Consider the following 25,116-nt stretch of genomic DNA (forward strand, 5'->3'; position numbering starts at 1 on the left):
CCTGGGGGGGAGGGCACGAGAGGCATGGCCCCTCAGCAGGCAGCGGCGGTTCCTAGGTTAGCGCTAAGGAGCTACATGTAGGTTAATGGAGCTGGTGCCCAGAGCCACTGGGGCGGGCCCTCCGCGACGTTGGCAGTTGTCCGGAACAGTCTTTGGAACCCGACTGTGTGGAGGGCAGAGCAGGGGTGGCTGCCCACGCGGGGGCAGCCAGCAGAGGACGGGTGTAAACACGCAGACACACTCAAGGCACGGAATCACCGGAATGGGCTGGGTGGGAGCTGGTTAGGATGGGACAATTTTAAATAGTTTTTCTCTAAAAAGTATTCTAGGTTTGCAGTTTTTTTCCCTTTACTTTCATTTTTTTTAAAAAGCTACGAGAATGAGCAGGTGGACTGTGGTCTCTAGGAATGGTGGCGTCTCACGCTTCTTGTGCTTTTCCTTTGGGGCCTCCGAGCGGCTGAGGGTGGGGAGGGCAGGAGGCTCCCTGTAAACATTTGGACTTGGGTTGGGTCAGGGGCTGGTGTTGGGCGAAGCCAGGGGTCCCAGGCTGGAGAAGCAGGTGCCCCTCCAGACACAGGTCTGGGAGGCTCAGCATGTGCTCCCCTCCCCCGTCACAGAACTAGACAACAGTTAAAGCCAGAACAGATGCCCAGGAAGAGGGTACCATGGCCACTCCCAGCACCTGGGACAAGGGTGGGCTTCAAACAGGGAGGCCTGTGGCAACCCCTCTCCCATGCCTCTGGAGCTGAGGGAGGGGTGGGGGAGCCAAGAACAGAGAGAGAGGGGGGAAGCGGCTGGGGCGGGACAGGTGGGGAGCGTGGTCCTCGTGCCCCCATCTTCCTCGGGCTGCGGGGAACGGAGTCGGCGGTGGCCCTGAAGATGGGGAACAGTCAGGGCACGGGTCAGGAGGCAGCCACTGGGGGACTCTCCTCCTGCTCCCTAGACAATGACCCTCTCTTTTACTCCCGCCCGCTCATTACCAGGGACACAGTGGCCACCAGGAGCCAGTGTCTGCTGCTGGGTTACATGGGGGAGGGAGGAGTCTGGGCCCTGGTGGAGCCCTCCCCACCTCCCCAGGGCCAGGGAGCCTGCCACAGCCCAGGACCCTCGGACAGGTCTGAGGGGAAGGCGGCAGGAATGAGCACAGCGCGGGTCACACTGAGGGGCAGGTGGCAGGAGCCTCCGTCGGGTGGAGGAGGAGGCGAGTTTCCTCCACGGCAGGCTGGGTAGCGTTTTGGGCTGTCCCAGTGCACAGCCAGGCACTTACGCTCTCTGGACTACTGGGCAGAGCCCAGCCCACCCTGGGCCCCTCCTCACCAGCCTCTGCACCCCCTTGTCCTCTGCTCTCCTACTGGGGCGCTCAGCTTCCTCACCCCCACCTGGACCCTCTGCGGGCCCTCCCTGGGCTCAGAGGCCTCCCTGTGTTCCTCACCAGCCCCCTGCCCGGCCTCCCCGGCTCACCATCCTGCCAGGCCGGCCGCCCCTCAGAAGAGGCCGCAATCCTTCAGGTTGTTCTTGATGATAACGTCAGTGACCGCGTCAAACACAAACTGCACGTTCTTGGTGTCAGTGGCGCACGTGAAGTGCGTGTAGATCTCCTTGGTGTCCTTGCGCTTGTTTAGGTCCTCAAACTTACTCTGGATATAGCTAGATGCCTCGTCATACTTGTTGGCCCCTGTGGGAGAGGAAATGGTGAGGATTCCTGGGTGGGCAGCCAGCAGGCCCAGCCCGTGTGCACTGACAAGGATACAAGGCGTGCACCATGTGCACAGGGTGACCGTGAGCGAGTGCATACACACAGCTGGATGTGTGAAGGGGGATGCCCATGTGCATGTGTAAGGGGCCCACATGTGCAGGCACAAGCAAGCCCAAGAAGCACCAGGGGGAACAAGGGCCCCATGGTCTCCCTTCCGTCCAGCAGGGGGCACCCGTGGGTCCCCTGGTCACCACCAGCCCCTCCCCAGGGGCCGGGCCCCCACACCTGTGTACTCAGGGAAGCAGATGGTCAAGGGGCTGTGTGTGATCTTCTCTTCGAACAGGTCCTTCTTATTGAGGAAGAGGATGATGGACGTGTCTGTGAACCACTTGTTGTTACAGATGCTGTCAAACAGCTTCATGCTCTCGTGCATGCGGTTCTGGGGACAGGACAGCGCAGTCAGCACCAGCACCAGCACCAGCACTGGGCCGGGCCCCGCCCCCAGCCCGCCCGCTAGTGGACTCCTGGCCTCTCACCATCTCCTCATCCTCGGCCAGCACCAGGTCGTAGGCGCTCAGAGCCACGCAGAAGATAATGGCAGTGACGCCCTCGAAGCAATGGATCCACTTCTTCCGCTCAGACCGCTGCCCGCCCACGTCGAACATCCTGGGGACACAGCCTCACCTCAGCTCCGGAGGAGGAGGTTCTGGGAGAGGATCCCTGCCCCATCTCACAGGTGGGCCGACCGAGGGCCGAGGCCTGCTCAGAGTAGGGCAGCAGCCTTCACGGAACCCTCCCCCTTGTCCCCTTTCCCCCTGGTTCCGGGCCAGGGCGTGTCTGCCAGGCGTGTCTGGGATGGTCTGCAGGGCAGGCTGCCACCACGTGGGCAGGCTCAGCAGAGGAGGCAAGCCGCTGGAACTGCACAGCCTTGAGAAGCCTCAGCGTGAGGTGGGGACCCCTGGGCCAGCCCTGAGCCCCGGCACAGCCCCAAGCAGGCCCTGGAGGCAGGGTCCCTCCCTACGTCGCCTCGGAGGCTGGCCGGCCTGTCCACCCGGCCCAGTCACCCTGCCCGCTCACTTGAAGTGCAGGTCCTTAAAGGTGAAGTGTGTCTCCACGATGCCCGTGGTCTTCACGCGGGTCCGCAGCACGTCCTGCTGGGTGGGGATGTAGTCACTCTGGGCGATCCGTTCCAGGTCGTTCAGGTAGCTGGAGGTGGTGTGGGGGTCGGTCAGCGGGGCGGGGCCCGCACGGGCCTTCTCCCTTGGACCCCGGCCCTATTCACTGTTCAGACGAGGAGGCCTGCACTGGAACCCCACAGCTCCCACCCAGGAAACTGGCTGAGCAGGTGCAGCTCTGGCCGGCCGGCCAAGCCCCGCACCTGGGTCCAAGCCAGGTCGGCCTCAGACAGGAGTCAGGGTGGCACAGCTGCAGGTGAGGGGCTGTGAGGGGCCGATTAGTTCTTCAGTGAGGGACTGGGGATGCTAATCAGAGCAATTATGGCATCAGCCTCAGAGCCACCTGGCACGTCCCTTGGTGCAGGGCTGGACAGGCTGGGGCCTGCCAGGCCCAATGGGCTCTTTGCCCTGTTCCCAGTGAAATTTGGGCTCCTCAGGGGAGGACATCGACACCTGCTTGGCGGGGGTCCCAGGGGCTCCACATTACCAACTCCTTTAATTAGCAGCAACCCGCCCTGGCCAGGCCCTGGGGCCAGCTCCGCTGCCTGAGGGTGGGCCCCGGCCTGCGAGCTGCTGCCCACTGCCTGCCAGTGTCAACGTCTCGCTCCTGGGGCAGGGCTGCTAGGGCCAGCCCTTAGCTTCCACCAGAGCTTGGCCAGAGGGAAACGACCTCAGAGACACACAGACAGAACAGAAAAACAGGAAGGGCCATGGGGGACCATGACGCATGTGCTGTGACCTCCACACCAAACCCCGCCCCCTAGTGAGAGCCTCCAGTCTAGAGGCTCTGTGGCGGGTTCTACGAGTCTCTCCCTTTTCCTCAACAGGTGGGCTCACCCTAGGGACTTGCTGCCCATGGTAGCTTCGGAGGATGGCACTGAAGAGGGGTGGAGTATCCCTGTCCCCTATAGTGTCCCAATCCACTCCCCAGCCTTGGTGACCTTGTCAAGGCACACACCTGCCCAGGGGAGCAGAGCCCAAGTTCACTGCCGAGTCCCCACTTTGAATAGCACTGGGCACACAGCAGGTGCTTGATGGGGGATGAAGAACTGAACAAGGTAGCAGTATGAAGTGGCCTGGAGGGCAGCTCTGTGCCCACCCTTCTTGAGTATCCTGGGCACTGAGGTGGCAGTGGTCGATATGGCTCCCCTCTCTGCCTCTGACCTACAAGTTCTGCTGGCGCTGAGCCTGTGACCTCTGGGGGGGGCGGCGCTGAGGCAGGGGGCGCCTGTGCTGGGCTGCGCGCGCCTATGGAGGTGTGTGCTCACCAGGCAGCTCAGCCCTCTACAAGGAGGGCGGGGGGAGGCTGTCCACGTAACTGGGGCAGGGCTCAGGAGGCACAGCCAGGGTGGCGGCCCCCCGCCCTCCTGAGGTCCTGTATCTCCCCGGCTCAGGACTGGCTGGGCAGGGAGAGCGGGGAGCTGTTCCAGACAGAGGGACCAGCTCAGGCAGAGGCAGGAGAGGGCAGGAGAGAGTACAGGCTCAGCAGCCCATCTGGGTGGCACCACCCAGAGCCTGTGGATGTTGCCCACAGCCCGTAGCTATCAGCGCTGGCCACCAGCCCGTCTGTCCTGTTCATCATGGGGTATTCAGCACCCTGTACCAGGCTTGGCATATGGCAGGAACTTCAGAGAAGGGGGTCAGGGTATCACCCTGTGGGCTGGGCCTCTGGGATACCTGGGACCCCCTGTGATTCCCCAGCTGAGTCCTGGGCTTGGCCAGGAGCCAGCAAGGGTCAAAGCTAAGGTCCTAGGCTCCAACCTTGAGACATCTGTCACCTCCCAGATGACTCCCTTCCCCGGTGTCTTCTGCTCCCTGGTGTCTCCCTCCCCAGCCAGCCTGAACTTCCTCTGACTCAAGCACAGCTAGCCCCTCTGCAACCCCTGGAGTCAGCACATGCTGGGCCCCTGCCTGCAAGCGCTTCCCCCTTCTCCGCGAAGTCAAGCTCAGAGCTCCGCGGAGGCAGTGCCCCGCTGGACCTCTCCCAGCCCCTACAGCACTGATGCCCTAAGCTGTTGTCACTGCTTAGGGACTTGTCTGTCCCACTCTTCCTGTTTCCCTACAGCCGTGCATAGGGCCTGGCACAGAGCAGGCGGCAGCAACTGTTTCTTGAGAATGATTACATCTAAGGACAGAAGAGGCACAGGCGTCCTGGAGGGGATGGACTGCCTGCCTGGCCTTCCTCCCGGCCTTTGGATACCGTGCTCCCCCCAAACCCAGACACACCAGGGCCGTGGCCGATAGTCACCAGCTTCAGAGAGACCAGCAGGCATGTTTCTGGGGGTGCTTCTGGCCCTCAGTCCAGCCTGCAGCCCCGACCGCAGCCGCCCTGCGCAGCCCCCGGGTACTCACTAGGCGGCGGAGTCGTTGAGCTGGTACTCTCGAGAGCGGCTGAAGCAGGCCTGCACACCGTGGTCGGCCCAGAGCCTCCGGATGATGCCGGACAGGTCCTCAGGGAGCACGCCCTGCTCCTCGGCCGTGCAGGACAGCGCGAACAGCTGCCTGGCGTCGTCCTGGGAACAGCAGTGGGGGGTCAGCCAGGTGCAGGAGAGCACCCCTGCCCCACCTGTCAAGGGCAAGGGGGGACCTCTGGAACAGGGCCAGGGCTGGGCTCCTCTCCCGTTGCCTAGGACTAGACTCGCTCTGAGGCCTTCGGGGAGACAGACAGGGGGCAGGGGGCAAGTCCACATACCACACGGGAGGGGTCGGCAAAGTCAATCTGCAGATTGCCCATGGCTTTGACAATGGCCATGATGGACTGGATGGTGTTGCTGTAGACGACCGCCCGGTACTGCCGGCACTCCTCCTCTGAGTAGCCGTCTTCATGAATGATCCTGGGAGACGGGGTCAGGGGTCAAGGTCCCCAGGCCACAGGGATCTCACCTGGCCGCTTGGAGCTGCTGGGGCCTGCAGGGACCAACTTCAGAGAGGATGGAACTGCCCGCAACCCACTGGGCCCCGAGGATGGGCGGGTTCCTGTGAGAAGGTCCCAGGCCCGGCTAAGGAAGGCCCAGAGGGGGGAGAGGGGCGAGGAAGGCTCCCGGGCCGCCTCCACACACGGTACTCACTTCATCTGCTTGACGATGGTGCTCTTCCCCGACTCCCCGGCACCTGGGACAGAGGGCAAAGGCGGTCAGAGGGCAGGCCCGTAGGCTACACAGGGAGGCAACGAGCGGCCCAGCTGTCTGTGGCCCTGGAAGCAGAACTTGCCCTCCCCACCAGCCGCACTGTAAGAGGGAGGCAGTTGGGCCTGGTGGGCAGCGAGCTACCAGGGCTGCAGCTACTAGGGCCACAATAGTCAAGGCAACATAGACGCCTGTGCCCCACGGTGGACTCTCCCCAGACCTTCGCCTCCCACAAGCTCCTCCGCCCACCGTGTCTCCCAACGGAACTGCTCGAGTTCAGGGGCTCTGGCTTGAGATCGGAGGCCAGCCCTGCGGGAGCGACCCTGTCATTCTCACACATGCCCAGTCCCCACTCTGCAGCTGGCGCTCTCCAACACGGAGCCCGCGCGGAGCTGTCAGCAGCCCTGCGATGGGCATGCGCCATACTGCCCAACGCGGAGCCGTCTGTCTGCTGGGCCCAGGTCTGCCCTGAGCGGATCGGAGCAGGACCTGGGAGACATACAGCATCAACACGCAGACACACACTGTACGACTAGAGATGCTCCCCTGACCTGGCAGACCCGCTTGGAATTCCCCTTGGCCAGAGCCGAGGGGTTTGCTGGCCCTCTCCTGTGACCGTCACAGCCCCCACAGACACTGCTTCTGCTCCCATTCTGCAGATGAGGACAATGCAGCTCAGAAAAGTCAAGTCTGGTCCCAAGATCATGTAGCCAGGATTCATAAGGGCAGGGGAACTTGCAGGACCATGTTGCCCAGCCCCTCTCAGAATATGGCACTGGGCTAATGCCCTAGCAGGGTGTTAGAGGAGCGTATTCCCAGGTCTTCTCCCGGACACAGAGCCGGATCCGGATGGTGCAGCCCAGAAACCTGCCCTCCCCAGGGAGTCAGTGCAGGGAAGTGGGAGGGCCAGGGCCTCACTTCTCCCGCTCTCCCCCACTGCCCCCCATCCTGAGCTCAAGGCTTGCCCTCCCAGACTTGGCCCACTGCTCCTGCTGCTCGGCCCGTCACCGCCAGCCACCCCTGCACCTGCCAGGCACTGCCTCCTGCCACTTCCAGGCCTTTGCCCATGTCATCCTCTTTGCTGGGCACACCTGCCCGTGACATGTGTCCTAACCCCACTGATCACTGTGGCAGGTCTGTCCCTCTAGGTAGCTCAGCAGGGTGGGTGAACAGGTCACAGTTGAGGGCTCTGGTCCTCACACCCCACAGGTAGGTATATACATCTCAGAGGATGAAGAGGGTAACACACAAACTAGTGTGAGCAACAAGAATAACAACAATAGTAATGGCAAAGCGTGAACAATGCCCACTCCATCGGATGCTACTCTACACCTATCACGTCTAGGTAACCAAATCTCAGAGCTGCCCAGGGCAGTTCTGCTCTCACCCACCTAACGAATGAGGAGGTGGAGAGGCTGCTGTGACAGTCACAGTCCCCTCTGTGTGGCCCACCTTGCCCACTGCGCAGCTCCTCGCCTCCCAATCTGCCCTGAGCGCCCTGCACTGCAGCCGGACCACTGGGCTCAGTCCCTGCCGCCCGAGTCTCTGCAGTGCCCTCCAAGCAAGTAGCAGGCCCTGCAAGGCCCAGCCCGCCTGCATCTGCCCTACTTCGTGTCCTGGAACCACAGCTGTGGCCCTCACAGGGGTGGCCCCGGGAATGCTCCCAACCCAGTGGCCTCCCTGAGAAGGGCCTGGCCTCTCCTCACAAGCGCCACCAGCTGCCTGGAACTGCAGGCTTCTGACAGCCGCAGGCCTGCTTCCCAGGGCAGAGGGGCACTGGGAATAGCAGATGTGCAGAGGAGGGCACTGAGTCCCCCTACCGATTGGGCCCTGGGCCCGGGACCCCACCCCAGTCCAGTCAGCTGGGCGTGGCCTGTGAGCAGACGGCGGCACCCAGGACCCGGCACACTCACACTCCCCACCTGCTGAGTGGGGGACATGGGGAGAGGTCCTAGTGACTGCCGGGGTGTCCTTCCCACCCCGGCACTTGTCCCACAGAGCAGGAGGGAGGGAGCCCATCCCGGAACAGGGGAGGAAGGAGAAGATACTGAGTCTCAGCCAGGATTGGGGGCTGAGAGGAGCAGCAGAGGGCAAGGATGTGAAGTGATGGGTCAGACCAATCACGTCATCCCCCACCAGGCGAACTGACACTTAGAGCGACAGCCTTCCAGGGCACAGGGGACCTGAGGTGAGGCTGAGGGTTGTCCCTTCTTGGGTAACTTCAGGACCCCTGTATACCTGAGGCAGCAGTTTCCCTGTCTGGCCTTGGACCACTCTTCGGTAAGTGGTATGAGCCAGGCAGTGCCCAGTGACGGAGGTGATGGCACAAACCTGCTTTGCATCTGATTTTCCTAGCAGGGGCGGACCTGGCAGACATGGAGGCAGGCAGCATCTGGGCAAGCTGGGCAGGACCCAGGATACTTGCTCTCTATCCAGCCAGCATAGGGCCCACTTCCCTGTCCCCTTCGAGCCTCATCTCTCTTGCTTTCACATTCTAAGAGTTAGGAGGACAACCTCTGCTCCAAGCAACGGTCACTGCAGAAAGATTCCCATTTGACAGGTGGACAAACCAAGGCCACAGAGCCCCCATACTCAGGGCTGTCCCTGTCTTTCCAGCAGCTGTGATTCAGGCGGGAAGGAGTAGGTGGTAGGACGAGGGCACGGCGCTGGCAGCTGGGCAGATCAGGGGGCCCGGGCAGAGGGAGGTAGGACCACAGCATGACACCGGGGAGAACGGGTCAGACGAAGACCCTGTTCCTCAGGCAGCCCACCAATGTCGCTCGTCGCTCCTCCAGCGGGCCCCCTTTTCCATCATGGCCTGCGGGGCTCCTCATCATATAAGCTGGCACTTGGCTCAGTGCTTGCTTGCACCTTGCTGACCCTGGGCACCCGTTCCCCACGGCGCAGTACCTCCCCCTCAGAGAAGGGGGCTTCACTAGCTAGCTCCAGAGCGCTGGTACAGGGTAGGGGACTTCAGCAGGTGGCAGGAGTCTCCTCCTCAGAGGGCCACCAGACACTCCATTTCCAGCTGGAGTGAGACCAAAGCGGCCCACAGAGGCTCTGGGATGGCCAGAAGTGTTCCCACTGAGCCACACCTCTCCTCACCAAAGAAACCTCTGCAGCCCCTGCGCCAGGGCATAGCTGCTGGGCAGTTGGGCAGGCAGTAAGTGCCCTGATGTGCTGAGTGATAGCAGCTGCTCTGCGTTAGAACATCTGCTTCCACTCTAGGAGTGCTGGGCCCAGCAGAGGAGGGCACAGATGGGGGAAGGGAGACAGGACCCAGCCACCTGCCTGAACAAGGCCCAGCAGGGTCTCTGCAGCTGACACATGGCCACAGGTCTACTTGCTTGATCCCACACCCCAGCATTTAGGTCACTGCTGCCTGTCCATCTTGGACCTTCTATGTCCTGGACAAGGCTTTGCCCTGCTGGGAGGCCCTGCTGTGCCACTGTCCCCTCTGGCCCTGGTTTCCCCCTGCAGAGACGGCCACGCCTCGAATGGCCAGCCGGCCCATCTCTCGCTTTCAGATCATCTCCCAGAGGGAGGTTCAGACCAGCCACAGCCCTGGTGCCTGTCCTCCCTGCGAGGTCCAAGGGCCTCAGCCCCCTTCCTGCCTGGGTCTGGCACCTCCTCTGGGAAACAGGACACCACATCGCCTCCTCCTAGGAGAGCGGTGAGGATGAAACACAAAGCTCATCTCAGTGCCTGGCACACAGTGAGCATTTAGATAAAAGTTATTAGCATGGTTTTTCTACCCTTTGGAAGATTACAGATTTCCCCAAAGCTCTGCAGCCCAGTGACCACACTGCAGAGGTCCCTACAACCACAACCTGCAGAGCAGCCCGCTGGGGCCGTTGCAGTTGAAGAAATGCCTGAGGCTTTCAGACAAAGGGCAGGGGAGGGGATGACCTGAGGCCCAGGGCCTGACTCAGCAGCGGTGGTTCCCTGCCAGGACTGGGTAACCTGGGGCAGGAGTCAGAGCGCAGGCTTCTCTGTTGGCTTTCTGCTCTGAGCTGGCCCCTTCCCTTCCGCCCAGCCCCGCAGGCTCACAGTGACCCCTGCTCCCTGCGAGCAGGCACTCAGAAGGCTGGGCAGGCTGAGAGAAGGCCTAGGCGCAGAGGCGCCTGTGCTGGTGGGCTCCCCTGGAACACGTGGGGCTGGGGAGAGTCGCCAGCTGACGTGGCAGCTCAGGGCCGAGATCCTCAGAAGCGGCAGTGGCCGTGACCACAGGGTAGACTTGGGCAGCGGCCCAGCTCAAACCCACAGCACCAGGCCCGCCCCCTACTGTCACAACCACCCCGCCCCTGGGCTGCCCTGGGGGGCACAGCGGGGAAGGTGAGGGTGAACTCTGGGAAGCCCACCCCAAGGGCAGCCTGGGCACCACCTCCCACTCCCACCCCGGGAAGGTGCCACGTCTTCAGCCCAGCCCTGCCCGCGGTTTGCCCCCGCCCCCTCAGCCCCTGGCCCTCCCCTGCAGCCTCAGGGTCACGGCCTGCCACCACCAGGGGGAGCCCGGCAGCCAGCGACCCGGTGGAGGCCGTGGGGGCTGGGCAGTGCTGGGAGCATCTGTTTCTGAAAAGCAGCCTCAGCTAGGGGCAGCGGGGGGAGGGGCCCAGACCCTCACGCATCACCCACCCGGAGTCTGGGAAGCCCTCCGCCTGCAGAGACACAGCACTCCAGGAACAATGGGAAGGGAAGGGAGGGGGAGAGGACCCGCCAGACAAAGGCCCCCGGCCCCGCCCTGGCGTCTCTTCCTTCCTCCAGGTGCTATTCCTCGACCCCCACACTCCCTCTGAGGAGGCTTGGCAAGGGTCCGGCACTGCGGGGGTCTCGGGCCCTGCCTCCCTTAGGTGTGCCCCAACAAACCTGGAACCTCCTTCCCCCCAGGCCCTGCCACTTGAGTGGCGCCAGCAGTTTCCAGGGGTGCGTGGTGTCCACCAGGGAAGCAGCAATACCAGGGCCTGGCCTGCCTCTGCCAAGTCAGCTCTCTGTGCAGGAGACACAGGCCTCGGGCCGGCCAGACGTGACCGAGAGGGCTTTCCAGTCAGGATGGGCCTCCCTTAGTGGGGCCCTGCCCATTGTGCGGAGGGAAACTGAGGCACTGGGTAAGGAAGGCCAGCATGGAGAGGAGGCCCCGGGTCCTGTTTACTGTTGGCCTTTAAGGCTACAGGTCTCACCTTCTACAGGAGGCCAGAGGGCCTAAACAGGGCCCAGGTCACAGGAGGACCCCGGCCATTAGGCACACCCCTCCTCCTGGGTGCTCCCTTCATTTAAGGAATCCCTTTGGCCTAACCTGTGGTGGCGCAGTGGATAAAGCTTCAACCTGGAATGCTGAGGTCACCAGTTCAAAACCCCTGGCTTGCCTGGTCAAGAAGCAACTACGAGCCGATGTTTCCTGTTCCTCTCCCCCCCCCCCCCCGCCTTTCTCTCTCTCCCTCTCCCTCTTTCTTTCTCTCCCTAAAGTCAATAAATAAAATCTTTAAAAAAGGGGGGGGGGTACCTGAGGATAGAGCGTTGGACTGGGATGCCGAGGACCCAGGTTCGAGACCCTGAGGTCGCCAGCTTGAGCACAGGCTCATCTGGTTTGAGCAAAGCTCACCAGCTTGGACCCAAGGTCGCTGGCTCAAGCAAGGGGTTACTCAGTCTGCTGAAGGCCCACGGTCAAGGCACATATGAGAAAGCAATCAATGAACAACTAAAGTGCCACAATGAAAAATTGATGCTTTTCATCTCTCTCCCTTCCTGTCTGTCTGTCCCTCTCTCTGACTCTCTCTGTCAAAAAAAATAAAATAAATAAAAAAGACCCTAAACATCCACCTCTTAGCCACCCTGGTGGCCTCTGGGCGAGATGACCAGTGCCTGGGCAGCAGTGTCCCCGAGTATGAAATATTTCCCTCAACGGGGTGTGCCAAGCCCCAGGCCTGCGCTGACGCCTCCCTGAGAGCCTCACACTCACCCCAAACTACCCCTCGGTCTAGCCCAACCCAGCAGCTTCTCCATGTACCCACAATCCACGGGAGAATGCTCAGAATGATACCACAGGTCCCAGCACTGGGCCCGGAGAGGGAAGAGGCCGGCCTGAGGTCACACAGAGGATGCTGCTCTCTGCTTTGTGTGGCCTTGTAGCCCAGAGAGGCCTGGAAGCTTCTGCTCTCGGGTTCCCCAAGTCTCTCTCAGGCTCCCCAGCGCCCTGGGGCCTGGCCTGATGACAGGGCAGAACTCCTGGGAACCTGCACAGGGAGGGGACAGCCACAAACTCGGACCCAGAGGCCAAGAAGCATGAGGACCAGCCTCAGCACCTATCACACCGTTCCAGTCCAGAATGAGGACACATTCAGACGCCACAGAGCCCCACACATGAGCCACCATAGCCTGTGCTCATCGCGAGCTGTCTGCAGGAACACTTCCTTCTCGTCTGGGCTCCAAGTCTTCAGACCAAGCTCAGAGGCCCCCACCCCTTCTGACAGCCTCTGAGCCTGGGCTCAGTCCGCTTAAGCCTGGTGGTGGTGGGAGAAACAAGCACAAGGCTAGGGGACAGTGAAGCCTAAGCTGCCGAGTCTCACCATGAGGGGATGTGGGCCGGGAGGGAAGGTAGAAAACAAAACCGGGGCCGCTGCATTAGGACGAGGCCAACCATGGTCACAGGGCAGATTTCTGGCTTTGAGCAGGAAAAGGGTTCATGCAGTCTTGGGTCCTGCCCTCCAAGGCCAACAGCCCCCTTTCCATCTCCTGGAAGAGGAATGGAGGTCCTCAGAGGCAGGTCCCCACGCACACGCAGAACACATGTGCGCCCACAGCGCCTGCCTGTTGTCCTGACTCATTAGTTCCTGCCAGTCGGGCACAGACTCCCGAGAGGCCAGATGGGGGGGGGGGGGGGAGAAGGTGCTCAGAATCACTACCTGGGTCATATTTTGGTGTCTCCACTTATTGGTTAAGTCATGTAATGTCCCCAAACCGCAGTTTCCCCATCGGTAAAATGCATGTCCGTCAGTCCCAGGATCAAGATACGACCCTGGAGAGCCCAGCCCACACAACAGTCAAGGTTCGATCAGAGCAGCTGATATTATCAGCAGAAGCTGAGAGAAGGCACCCCAAGCCCAGGGGGTAGTTGCAGGGGGGAGTCCTTCATCTGGACTAAGGGTCCCTCTGTCCACCCCCAGGCAGGGAAAGCCCAGAGTGAGCTAATCCCGGGGCTGCAGCTCCATTTCCGGGCATTCACTGCAGCCTGCAGCCGGCCTTCCGGCTGCAGAGGGCAATGGCCGCTCGGGAACACGGGAGCAGCCCTCTGCCTTCCTGCTAGCTCTCCCGCCGGCGTCCTTCTCCCAGCCACCATTTCCTGTGGTCAAAGGAGGGGCCTGAAATCCTTCTCAGAAGCACCACCTTCTCTGGGATCCCAGGCCCAGAGGTTGCCGGGACAGGACAGGACAGTGCTGCCGTAGGCCCAGGGGGGCATGCAGATGAGCGCGAGCAGGTGGGGCCCACCTGCTGGATCCCGGGTTGACAGTGCTCCCCCTCCTACCCCAGCACAGAGCTGAGCAGCACTCTGGCCTCTTCCTCTTTCGGGCTCCTCCCCCTCCAGCTGCTTCCTCCTTTTCCTCTGGTGGGGACACCACTTCCCTGAGAGGCCCAGCCCTGCTATGGGACTCCACAGCCCCTCCTCCACCTGGGACCCAGGAGGCGCTGCCACGGACACCCCCTCTGCATAGTTTGAAGCTGAAGCAGCCTTGGCACCCCAGAATGCACAAAGCCACAAGGACAACTTCTCAACAAGCTCTGGAGAACCCTCCTCTAGGCTTTGGCTCACTCTGGCCTGGCACTCGCTGCCAAGAATTGGATGTACCCTCAGAAGTGCCTGAATATTTATTTGGTTATTCCAAGGAGATGATCCTTCCAAACCACCAAGAGGAGGGCCCCAGCCCCAAGAAGCAGCACTGGGGTGAGGATGGCAGTGGCGGGGAGGGTAGGGGTGGGTTGGGGTTCAGTAAGAACAAGAGCTCCGGCTCGAGTTGCTGGGAAGAGGAGGCTCCACCCTGTACTTATGGCTGAGGGAGGGGTTCTCTCAGAGCATCAGGTACCAAGGCCAACATCAAAGGGCCCAGTCCCCAGGGCACCATGCAGGGCGTTCTTAGGTGGGCTCATGAGCTATGGCTCAGCCAGAACCGGCTGCTCTTCTTCCTCACTGAACTCCTGGGTTGGGACTCCTGCCCCGAGCTGTTAGTTAGTTGGGACAGGGACTGGCCTTGGCCCCGCCCCCACCTGCTCAGTCCTGTCGCCCCTACAGCACCGAGGGGCTTCGGGAAGGAAGCCCTCAGGCCCTGGGTCACACCAGCTCATCCTTTGCTGGGCAGTGTGCGGGGACAGGTCTTGGTCCCTCGCTGGCTAAGAGCTTATATGGACAAAGCTTCCTCATCCTGTTCCTGCCAAAAAAATGCGTGGCTTTCAGAGAAAGAGCAAGATGGACATGGCCAGGGACAGGACATCAACGGCAGTGGTGTCTGCGTGAGGTTCAAGCCACACTCCCGGCCAGCTCCTGCAGTGCTAGAAGCCCAGGGACCTCACCGGGATCCGACCCAACAGGCTGCCCAGGCCCCAGCAGGTCCCCGGAGCATGCCAGCTCCCATCTGGCAGCCTGGGCTCCAACTCAAACACAATGGGTGGCTCGAGGCCGCCTGGCCCTGGCATGGAGGCCTGTGTTCCCCAGCTGCCTTCACTGCCACCCCAACCACAACGGTCTCATTCTCTCTGTCCCCACCGCTCCTCCGCTCTCTGCCCGGGGTGCTCCACCCCCATCCTCCTGGGACACCCTCAGTGGAGCACCCCCGTCACTTCCTGCACAAAGCCACTCGGTTTCACCCAGTCTCCCAGCTCAGGGGCATCCCTTGAAGGACCCGGTCTCACGCCGACCCCAGAGGAACTCTCAGAACGCCTGCACCAACACGGGGGTCACAGGCGGGATGCAGGTAGGGGGCATCAGGAACAGCTCAGACCCCGGCTCACGCCTAGTGTGGGAGCTCCTGCACTGCCCGCTCTGGAAGACAAAGCCTTGCCCAGCCTGGGGGAGGGGTGGGAAGAAGAGACTCGAGGCCCCAGCTGCCCCGCCCCCATTCAAATGCTAATGAACTCCAGCCAGGACGGTGATGGCTGTGGGGGAAAAGGGAGGCTGGAGGCAGACTTGGGTCCCCAAACCCCCCAGGAAGGCAGCTCAGCCCCCAGAGGTTGGGCTTAAGGTCCCCAGAACAGCCTGTCATCTAGAAGACACCAACTGTCCACACGCCTCAGTCTCCCCACTTGCTGTGAGCAGATGCCTGAGGTCCAGAAAGGGAGTGTCCCCAGAGCCCGGCCACACCGGAGCCAAGCAGCCTCTGAGCGGGGGAGACCCCTCCCTTCCAAACTCACAGCTCCGCAGGCGGCCTCCAGGCTTCGGTGTCCTGCCCCCACAGCACCTGAGCCTGCAGGTGGGCGTCCCTGGCCCCAGGTTAGAGGTGGAGAGCCTATAGGATTCTACCGGTTGCCGAGTTTCTCATCCAGTGCAGTAGGTGGGGTTGGGATTTGAACCCAGGTCTCGTAACCCCAAGAGGTGGTCCAGAGAGGGTGAGCCCTCCGACCATAGCCCAGGAAACACCCAGCCAAGGGCTTGGGAAGCTAGGCTGGGTCTTTCTCCCTCAGTGCCCTTGCTGGTGTCCCTTTGCCCTCAGGTACAAGGAGGTGATGGCCCCAGCAAATGCTGCTCATCTTTCAACACCACCCAGAGACCCCTTTCTCAAGGAAGCACCCCCCTTTCTTTCTTTCTTTTTTAAATAATGCATTTTTTTTTATTTTATTTATTCATTTTAGAGAGGAGAGAGAGAGACAGAGAGAGACAGGGGGGAGGAGCTGGAAGCATCAACTCCCATACGTGCCTTGACCAGGCAAGCCCAGGGTTTCGAACCGGCGACCTCAGCATTTCCAGGTCGATGCTTTATCCACTGCGCCACCACAGGTCAGGCGAAGCACCCCCCTTTCATAGGCACCCTCGGACTCCCCTTACCCAGCCAGCCAGGACCCCAGGCGAGCCCTTCCCCTCTGCAGCTAGACCAAGCCCCAGGCAGCAGCCCCAGAAAAACTTATCCCTGTTCAAAAATGTGCTCCATAGCTTTGTTCTTTTCATACACACTTAACGGGCACCGACAGCGGGCCGGGCCCTTTGCTAGAGTCACAGACAAGACAGAGGCCACCAAACACCCTTCCTTTTCTTTGGTAGACCTAACGGAGCCTGATGCTGGCCAGGCCAGGGCTCCTGCAGCACTGCTCTGGTCTGAGCCCCAAGAGCTGGACAGGCCTGTAACAGTCAGTCCCCCGACAGCCTGGGCTGAAGGAAGGAGGAAGGCAAGCAAAGCCATTCTCCCAGGCACGACTGAAGCTCCCTACTGAGTGCTGTGCCCTGTGGAAACATGCACACTGGTCAGCAAGAGTCCTGCGCACGGAGTGGGGTCAGGGCTGCCGCTGAGGTGCCAGCACAGCCTGTGGCGAAGCCAGGAGGAAAAACCTAAGAACTCTGTCTCAATATCTCCTCCAGTCCTGGTCATTGGTCCTACACTGAGCCCTTGCCATCTAACCAGGACACACCAGGCTGTGGCTCGTCTTACCCCTTCATCTACGCATCCCCAAGATCGAGTTCAGACCAGCAGCATTCATTCAACAAACACACAAGAAACATCCAGTAGGTGCCAGGCTCCGGGCTCCAGGGTGGGCAGCTGTGACCCAGGAGCCAGAGGACATGCTTCCCAGCCCTGCTGAAGGGGGGCTGTCCAGGAAGGAAGGATGCCGGATGATGGTTCCTGAGCAGTCTGGAAGAGCCGGTGTGGGTTAGGTGGAAGAAAGCACACCAGGCGAGAGGACTGATGCAAAGTGCCGGGGGCAAGTGGGAACTGTATTTACACCTGAAGCCTCCAGGGGCCAATGAGGGGCAGTGTCTCCTCTTTCTCTGCAGGCTGCCCACAAGCCCCTCTGAAATCAGGGGCACCCCTAAGACCGACTCTGGCTTCCTCTCCCCTAATGCCCAGTCCAAGGCCTTGAACTCCACCAGGAGATAACGGGCAGGGGGCACCCCTTAAGTAGGGCTGGTATTAGCAACTCTGCTGCCCCCACCAAGCTACCAGGAAAAAAGCTTCTCACCGGTGTGTGCGGTTGTCTGCCACTGCCCCGGTGACAGAGCTATGCCAGTCCACTGGCAGCTCTACCCAGGACGGGAAGGAGCCAGAACGCGGGTGGGGCAGCAGGCGTGGTTCGGGCTGGGAAGGAAGGCTGGCAATGACCCAGCCTGAGTCCCGCTGCCTGGACAGAGTCCTTCCCGCTATGTGGGACAGGCGCCCAGCACTCTGAAGCGGCCCCTGCCGGGCTCCCATCACCTCCTTGTACCTGGGTGGGAACAGGGGCCGGCCGGGCCACTTCCCCAGGCAGCCACGGCAGACTGGGCCCCAATTTCAGGCAGCCCCTTGCAGGGTACCCTCTGCAGGGTCTCAGCACCCACCCCACAGTCCCACAGGAACCTCCATGGGGCCCTTCTCCTACCCAACCTGGACTCGGGCACAACTCTGGCCCAAACCTGGGCAGCCCATGTCACAGAGAACGCAAAACCAGAGGGGCAGAATGCTGAGATGGAACCTGCACCCCTAGTTGTGACAGCTCAGCGTGGGAGGGGTGGCTAGGCTCAAAATCTGAGCTAGGCTCCTAGGAGCAAGACTGGTGGGATGGGGCCGGGACACAGCAGGCCAGGAGCCCTGTGTCCCAGGCCCCATGGCCCTGACCTACATCTCAGTTGCCACAGTAGTGATCGGCCTGGCAAGGGGCTGGCGGGAGGCCCCTGGCTGGGCTCTGGGAGGCAGCAGTACCGGAGGTACCCTCCCCAGGCCCAGCGGGCAGCAGCGACAGGCGTTCCACCGCGGCGACACCCACTTGCTGCCGCACTCGCAGAAGAGACAGGAAGAGGCAAGCGCCCAACGCAAAACAGCCCAGGAGGCTGGGCCGCCGCCCCTTCCCGCCCCTTCTCTTCCTCCCGCAGCTGAGGAGCGGATGCCATTTTGAAACCTCCGGGGCTCTGCCCCCGAGGCCAGGCCCCCAGGGACAGTCAACAGGCGGATGACAGAAGACACGCTGCCCCTCGGCTATACACACAGCACAAGAAGCCTCACTTTACATAGCCCGGGGGGGGGGACCCCACAGCAGCTCTGGGGCTGAGGGGCCACACCCCCCCATACACAGTCCAGCCTCCAATGCTGCTGCGGGGGCCTCCCTCCACCAATCCTGAAACCTCCCCCAAATCAAGCTGCTACTGGGCACCACACCTGCTCCCATGGGAGGCCGGATGCGGACACCTAGAGGGCCCACAGTCTGCAAAAGTCCGCCTCAAATGCCCACCTCCATCTGGCACCCCAACTCCTCATCCAGCTGACCCACTACTCCCTCCTCACAGGGCCTCAAGATCGGACAGGCCTTCAGGCCCGGCTGGGGTGCGGGAAGCCCGGCACCATCGCCAGATCTCCTGGGCCCGCCTGCCTGGGCAGCAATATGTCGGCTGTCTCACCACTTCCACTTCCCCCCACCCCTCAAGCAGCCACCATCTTCCCTGGCCTTGAAGGCTCCACTACCCAAACTCCTCCACACTCCCTCCTGCTCCCAGACCCCCCCTCACCAGCCCAGTCGAGGCTTAGAAACTGGGAAACAGCCAGCAGTATCGCCCTGGGAAGCCCAGGCTTGGCTCCCTCCCCAAGGGGGCCCAGTGAAGCTTCAGTCCAGCCCTTGGGGGTCTGGGCCCTCTCCTCCCAGCCTGATGCACAAGGGTTTGGGGACTCCGGGCAAGGCCAGAGTGTGGGAGAGGACCTAGGGCGGGGGAGCGGCCAGGTTTGAGAGGTGATGTGCACAGAGAGGGGACCAGGTGGACCAGATGCACAGAGCAGGAGTCTCTTAGGTTTGGGGGTTCTAGCAGGAGAGAGGGCTCATAAGCAGTCGTGGTTTCCCAATTGAGAGGTCCCTTGGGGTCAGGGTACACTGGTGGATACAGGGTTCACAGCAGAGATGGGCAGAGAGGGGAGTGGGGGCCTAGCAGCGGACCCAGGGACATTCATGCCCAGTGGGAACAGCGGGAGCAGGTGGGAACAGGTGGGACCTGAGGGTGGGGGTTGACTAGGATTCTGAAGGTTTAAATAAAGTCTAGGGAAGGCCAGAAGGCCAAGGCAGGGGCTCTGAGGGTCCGTCTGAGGGTGAGGTTGGTCAGCAAGGGCTGATGCTCAAGCAGGGTCCTGGGACGCTTGTGTTGGGATACTAGTGGTTGGGTGTGGGGGTATGGGTCTGGGATGAGTTGAGGGTCTGATCTAGAGTCTGGGCTATGGATCAGAGGTCTAAGCCAGCCCTGAGTTTTGAACCATTATTTGGGTGTCCCGGCCAGGCGGGCCTGGGGGTTCAAGTTCAGCTGTGGGGGTCCAGGCCGTCTGGGAGTTCGAAGCCCTAGCCTGAGGTCCCAGCCCTTGCTGGGGGTTTGGAGCGGGAATTGGGGGGGGGGGTTCCAGCGCTGGGCGCAGACTCACCCAACAGCAGCAACTTCACCTCCCGCGCCGCCTTCTCTCCGTCTTCCCGCAGGTTCTTGTCAATCATCTTGGAGCGCTCGGCCGCTGCCTTGTCCTCGGCACTCACGGTGCAGCCCATCTCGCCGTCCGCCGGCCCGGCCGCCGCCCGGCCCCCACAAGGCCCCCGGCCCGGCTCGGCCCCGCCCGACCCGCTCCGCTCCCGCCGCCGTCCCACTACAGGCAGCTCTCGGGTCGGTAGTTCCGAGCGTCTGCGGGTGGCGCCTTCCAGGGCTCCGCGCACCGACCGCGGGGCGGGCCGGGGGTGGGGCCAGCGTGAGCCAGGCCCGGGACTGGGCCTGGGCATCCAGGAGGCGGGGGCCACGGGAGATCCTGGGCCTGTGATTGGCTAGAGGGCGGAGCGAAGGCGAAGTTAGGAACAGCCCAAGCCCTGGGCTGGAGGCGGAGCCACGCGGAAGGAGAACGGTAGCGGTAAAACCAAAGCCCGAGGGGTTGGACTCAGGGCGGGCTAGGCAAGGCCGGGCTCGGATTGGGTACCGAGCGCCTGGGGCTTAGCGGCCGGACGGCGGGGGCGGGAGGATCTCGTAGGCTGAGGGTGGGGATCCGGTGCACTTCGAGGGCGGAGCAGGAACCATCCCTCCGAGCTTTTGCGAGTTGCGTGAGCAGGGTGGTGAAGGCAAGTTACTTGTTAAAGTTAATGACCTCTCCACTGCGGCTTTCTCTGTCCTAACGAGGGTTTGGCCCCTTTTCTTTCTGGGTGGCGGTTAGAAAGTCTGCTGCCACCTCGACGGCTTTGCTGGAGTGTCGTCTCTAGCCATCCAGACTTACCCATCCTTCTCTGATCTTCTGGGAGCCATCCTCTTGCAGATAGCCATTCTGAACTCCAGCCTGGAACGAGGGAGAGAGATGCTACCTGACTTCTGGAAAAAAAGTGGTCATCATGTTATGGCCTTTCCGCTGGACAATGGCTGCAACTCTATGACTGGGCGGAGGTGGGGTGGAGGCAGCAGCGTTTCTAGTGGGACAACCTAGGGAGATCCCAACCCAAAGACAAGGAAGTTCCACAAAGCCAGGAGGGGCGCTGGCCACCCATGCTTGGCCACGCACATCCCCCCCTCCCCACACACACACACATCTTGTTTGAGCTCCCAGTCTTCAGGCTGTCTGCTCTCCTTGGAGTGTCTGTGTATCCCTATCTGAATGGCTCCCTTGTTGATGAGCCATTGGCCTGTAAGGCCTCTGATGGTTCCCGGTAGGCTACCTCCTTCCTGGAGCCAACGCTCAAACAGGCACTGCCACAAGCATGCAGCAAACGTGGTGAAGACACGTAATGTCCACCCAGGGACACAGACCATCAGAGATATGCTCTGGATATGTCTCTAATCCACAGAACACTATAAAAACGGGCACACACAACCAGGAACATAGCCTGTCCTCACATAGACTACAAGCCCAGCTCCAAGGACCGCAGCTTCCCCCACCAGCTCCGCCCCATGCTTGAGAGCTGATCTTCCCTCCTCAGGCCTCCCTAGCTTGCTCCTAGCAACAGCCAACAGCTCTTGCAGTTGCCAGGCAACAGGGAGAACCTGTCAGCTCCTTGGAGGCCAGACTCACCAGAGGTGGGCAGACACAGACCCTAATCAATGGAGGTGGGGCCGGATGGGCCCCTGGGAGGCATGGCCTCCCCCAGCCCCAGGCCAAGTCTCCTGGTCCTTGCACCCTTCCCACCAGTTAGCCACACCCTTCCAGTTCAGTGTTTTTTCCTAGAAAGATCAGCAACCCCTGCTTTTAACCCTCCAGGCTGCTCCCTTTCCATCTGCATGGGGGTCCCCACAGCCAAGGCTAGGCTTGTTTGCAACTCCACTCACATACCTCCCACTCAGGGGCTCAGAACCCCCTGCAGTCATCTCCAGCCGGACTTCTCCCCTGATCTCCAGCCCTCTGTCCCACACTGCTACGAAGCCTCCCTCAAGCACTTCAGACATGCCCATTGGCCCTGGCTCCTAGGACCCGGACTTTGTGAACTCTCAACCAAGACTGCCCCCACTCCTGCATCCTGTCTGTTTCTTCCCCTCCTCGACTCCCCTGCAGCGTGTCCCTGTGCTCTGTCCACACAGTCCCTTATTCTAGGCCTCCAGCCTCCTCCCTGGCCCTTCCGTTTCCCCTACAATCCACCTCTACATGGCAGCAAAGGGATCCTGCTGAAAGAAACCACATCACACTCTTGCTCACAAAACCTTTGTGGCTTCCCAGTGCCCTGAGGATAAAGCCCCCCCAACACACACACACACACACACACACACACACACACTGCTTGCTCTGGAATGTGCAGCAGGCAGAGCTGGTAGAGGGGAGGTTAACAGCAAGGACCCTGGGAGCAGCCTGCAAACTTGCCGGCTACCCGTTACTTTGGACAAATACCAGAACTCCCTGTGCCTCAGTTTTCTTACCAGTGAAATCGGCCTGGTATTACTATCTACCGACACTGGCTGAGGTCAGGACAAAGGAGGAAATGTAGGTGTGTATGGCCAGGAGCCACCATCATGGCCATTCACATGCAGGTTCCCATTGGATTCGGGCAGATGGTAATGAAACAATAGAGCCAAGAACTGGTGGGCATTAGCTTTAATCCTAGCTTGCACCCACAGGCAAGAAATACACACAGTGGGAAAACACTTCCCTTTTTTCATTGAGGGCTCCCAAAGCCACTGAGTTTTCCTAGGATCAAAGGTTTGTACCTCACCAGCCTTATTCACCTCTGTTCCCCATCTCCTTCTCTCTGCACAAACTGGCTTCTCCTTCAGCACTCCACCATCTTGGCTGCTTCTCCTGGCCTCCTCCACGTGGCCTTTCTCTGCTCTCCTCTCTAATGCTTATCTCAGGAACAGAGAGAGAGCAAGCTCCCAGTCCGCCCCATTTTATAGTGTAGAAATCAAAACCTTTCATCCAATATACAAACAAGGAAGTCTCTGATACAAAGTCATTTATCTGAGGTATAAATGGGATTCCTCATAAGAGTGCACCATCCCCTATCCTGCAACAGTCAAGGGTGTGGGGGAAAGTTAGTCTTAAAACTAAGCCTTAGGCTATAAGGATGCTTCCTGCTTATAGCCTGTGCCTCACATCCAATACAAACTCTAAGCAAGCAAACATATATATAATATTTACAAACTTATTTGACCAACAAGGCGAAACATTCAGAATGCCTGTGGCACACCAAAAGCCCTCAACAGAGGTGAACTGTTACAACAGTCATTTCTGCAGGGCCCCACAGGTCAGTCCCCACCCAAAGTTCTCCTCATGTCCCCCTACCAGCGTCCTGCCAGCCCCCCTCCAGCATTCTGACAGGTCCTGCTTCCCCCCTTCCCTCCCCTGCTCACTCCTTCCCCTCTTTCCTTTCCTGGTTGTGAACCAGCCTGACTCCCCGTGTGCGTGTGTGTGTGTGTGTGTGGGGGCTTCTCCTCCCCAGCCAGACCCCGGTGTCCTGGTGGTGAGTCTCTCTCACCCAGGGTTCTGACTGCAGATCCCCTGCAGCACAATCCTTGAGGGTGGCTAAACATTTGTCAAATTAAATGAATCGCACAAACTCTACCGCAACCTTTCCAAGGGTCCCTTACTCTGGAGCCAGGGGAGGTATAAACAAGTCATCCTGCAGACACTGTAAAAATGTTTGCCATCTGTTGTGTGTGCAAAGAAGGAAGAAACTAAGGTCGGGGAGCCTTCCTGGTGGAGGTGATGCAGGAGTGCTACAGCGAGAACACTGAGGAAGAGTATTCCAGGAAGAGGGGACAGGGAAGTGAGACTGGGACGGCAACTGGGGAAGAGCTGAAGAGAAAACAAGGGTCAGAGCTAGAGGAACCCCTTGCTTTGCAGCTGAGGCAACTGAGGCCGGAAGGGGCCGGAAACCACCTATGGTCCTACAGTGAGGGACATCACCACACCTGCTTCTTTCACACTTGGGCGACCCAGGCATCCTTTTCAGAGTTGTTTTGGGGGTAGGGGTGGCTTCCTAGCCAGAGAAGGTATGACTTGACCCTGTGCATGCCACCTAGACTAGACCATAACAGACAATAAAATGACATCCAGGCCCTGGCCGGTTGGCTCAGCAGTAGAGCGGCCTGGTGTGTGTAAGTCCCGGGTTCAATTCCCAGCCAGGGCACACAGGAGAAGCACCCATCTGCTTCTCCACCCTTCCTCCTTTCCTTTCTCTCAATCTCTCTCTCTTCCCCTCCCACAGCCAAGGCTCCATTGGAGCAAAGTTGGCCCCTGGCACTGAGGAAGACTCCATGGTCACAACAGAGCAACGCCCCAGATGGGCAGAGCATCGCCCCTGGTGGGCATGCCAGGTGGGTCCCCATCAGGCACATGCGGGAGTCTAACTTCGCAAAAAAAAAAAAAAAAGACATCCAGCAGAAAACAGCAATTCAGCTTGGAATGGAAAAGCTGCAGGCTTACCGAAAGCCAGAATAGCCCTAGGGCTGACCACAGGCCACACAGCGGGTCCTGCCTGTCCCGAGTTCCTATCATGCAGCAGGCTGAGCAGGGTGAGGAACAGAGACCCCCCCAAGTGGGCTGTGACACCCCAGCCTACAGGCTCCAGGAAGGGGAAGCAGCAGGCACTTCCCTAAAGGCAGTTTCGAGGTGAGGTGGGTCTGCCCCACCCCAAGTCCAGGAACAGGCAGAACCCCACAGGGACCCCCAGAGTCCAGGATCCTGACTACCCCACCTCCAAGGCTCCCAGGTAGTAGGGAGTCCCAGCAAGGTCCTGTGACCACCACAAAACCACAGCTTGGCAGACAGGGCCCCAGAAACTTCTGGTCTCTAGAGGCTGGAACTGGCCCCTCCCTGCAGCCCTAGGCTCCACCTCCTGGTATATCTCCCGCACTTCCCCCTTCCTGCTTCTCAGCCCAGCAGCAGTTCTGAGATTGGAGTCTGCCACCCAGCCCTCCCTGCCCTTCCTTCAGACCTCTTTCCACGCTTCTCTCCCTCCTGGAGAAACAGTCTCCAGCCTGGGAGGCCCTGGGGCCTGGTTCGTCTTCCTGCTCGTTCACCTCCTTCAGAGACAATTGTCTTTGTCCTGGAGAACGCAGGACCCGGCACTGCTTGCCAGAAGTTTCTGGACGGGCTAGGGAGTCCCACCTGACATGGAAAGGGGGGACCGGAGGTGGGTGTCCAGGAGAATCTGGGAGGAGGGGTCATCTGTTCATTTATTGTGAAACTATTGTGCTGAGAACCCGAGGGTGAGGGGAGCAGCTGGGGCTCTGCCTCCAGGAGCACATACCAAACAAAGCAAACAGGGCAATGAACTCCACCATTTCAAAGAAAATAAGCAGGGCAACACGAGTCACTGGGAGGGGTATGCAGGATGGAGCACTCTGAGAAGGGGAACTTGGAGTGATGAGAAGGGACCGACTGTGTGACAAGCCAAGAAGAGAGTGCTAGGCAGAGGCAACAGAACATGTAAAGACACTAGGGCAGGCCTGACCAGGCGGTGGCGCAGTGGGTAGAGCATTGGACTGGGATGCTGAGGACACAGGTTCGAGACCCCGAGGTCATCAGAT

General features: G+C 60.5%; 1 protein-coding gene across 1 annotated transcript; it reads right to left on the reverse strand.

Moving 5' to 3' along the window:
* Window positions 1–378: 378 nt before the first annotated feature.
* On the reverse strand, window positions 379–19,815 carry GNAI2 (G protein subunit alpha i2). Its single transcript, XM_066244691.1, has 9 exons — window positions 19,559–19,815; window positions 5,940–5,982; window positions 5,564–5,705; window positions 5,224–5,384; window positions 2,774–2,902; window positions 2,233–2,362; window positions 1,982–2,135; window positions 1,462–1,675; window positions 379–873 (listed from the first exon to the last, which is right to left on the reverse strand). The coding sequence occupies exons 1-8, from the start codon at window positions 19,674–19,676 to the stop codon at window positions 1,485–1,487; spliced, it is 1,068 nt and encodes a 355-aa protein (XP_066100788.1). The 5' UTR covers window positions 19,677–19,815; the 3' UTR covers window positions 379–873; window positions 1,462–1,484.
* Window positions 19,816–25,116: the final 5,301 nt, after the last annotated feature.

This window comes from Saccopteryx bilineata, chromosome 10 (genome assembly GCF_036850765.1).
Source record: "Saccopteryx bilineata isolate mSacBil1 chromosome 10, mSacBil1_pri_phased_curated, whole genome shotgun sequence".
In the NCBI taxonomy this organism is placed as follows: domain Eukaryota; kingdom Metazoa; phylum Chordata; class Mammalia; order Chiroptera; family Emballonuridae; genus Saccopteryx; species Saccopteryx bilineata.

What these genes read in the sequence shown, in the direction of transcription:
- GNAI2 (XM_066244691.1), bottom strand. Translation starts at nt 19,676, where the DNA reads ATGGGCTGCACCGTGAGTGCCGAGGACAAGGCAGCGGCCGAGCGCTCC. An exon ending in GGTGAAGTTGCTGCTGTTGG is followed by an intron (nt 5,983 to 19,558) that starts GTGAGTCTGCGC and finishes CCTCTGTCCCAG; the next exon opens with GTGCCGGGGAGTCGGGGAAG. An exon ending in ACCATCGTCAAGCAGATGAA is followed by an intron (nt 5,706 to 5,939) that starts GTGAGTACCGTG and finishes CCCGTCTCCCAG; the next exon opens with GATCATTCATGAAGACGGCT.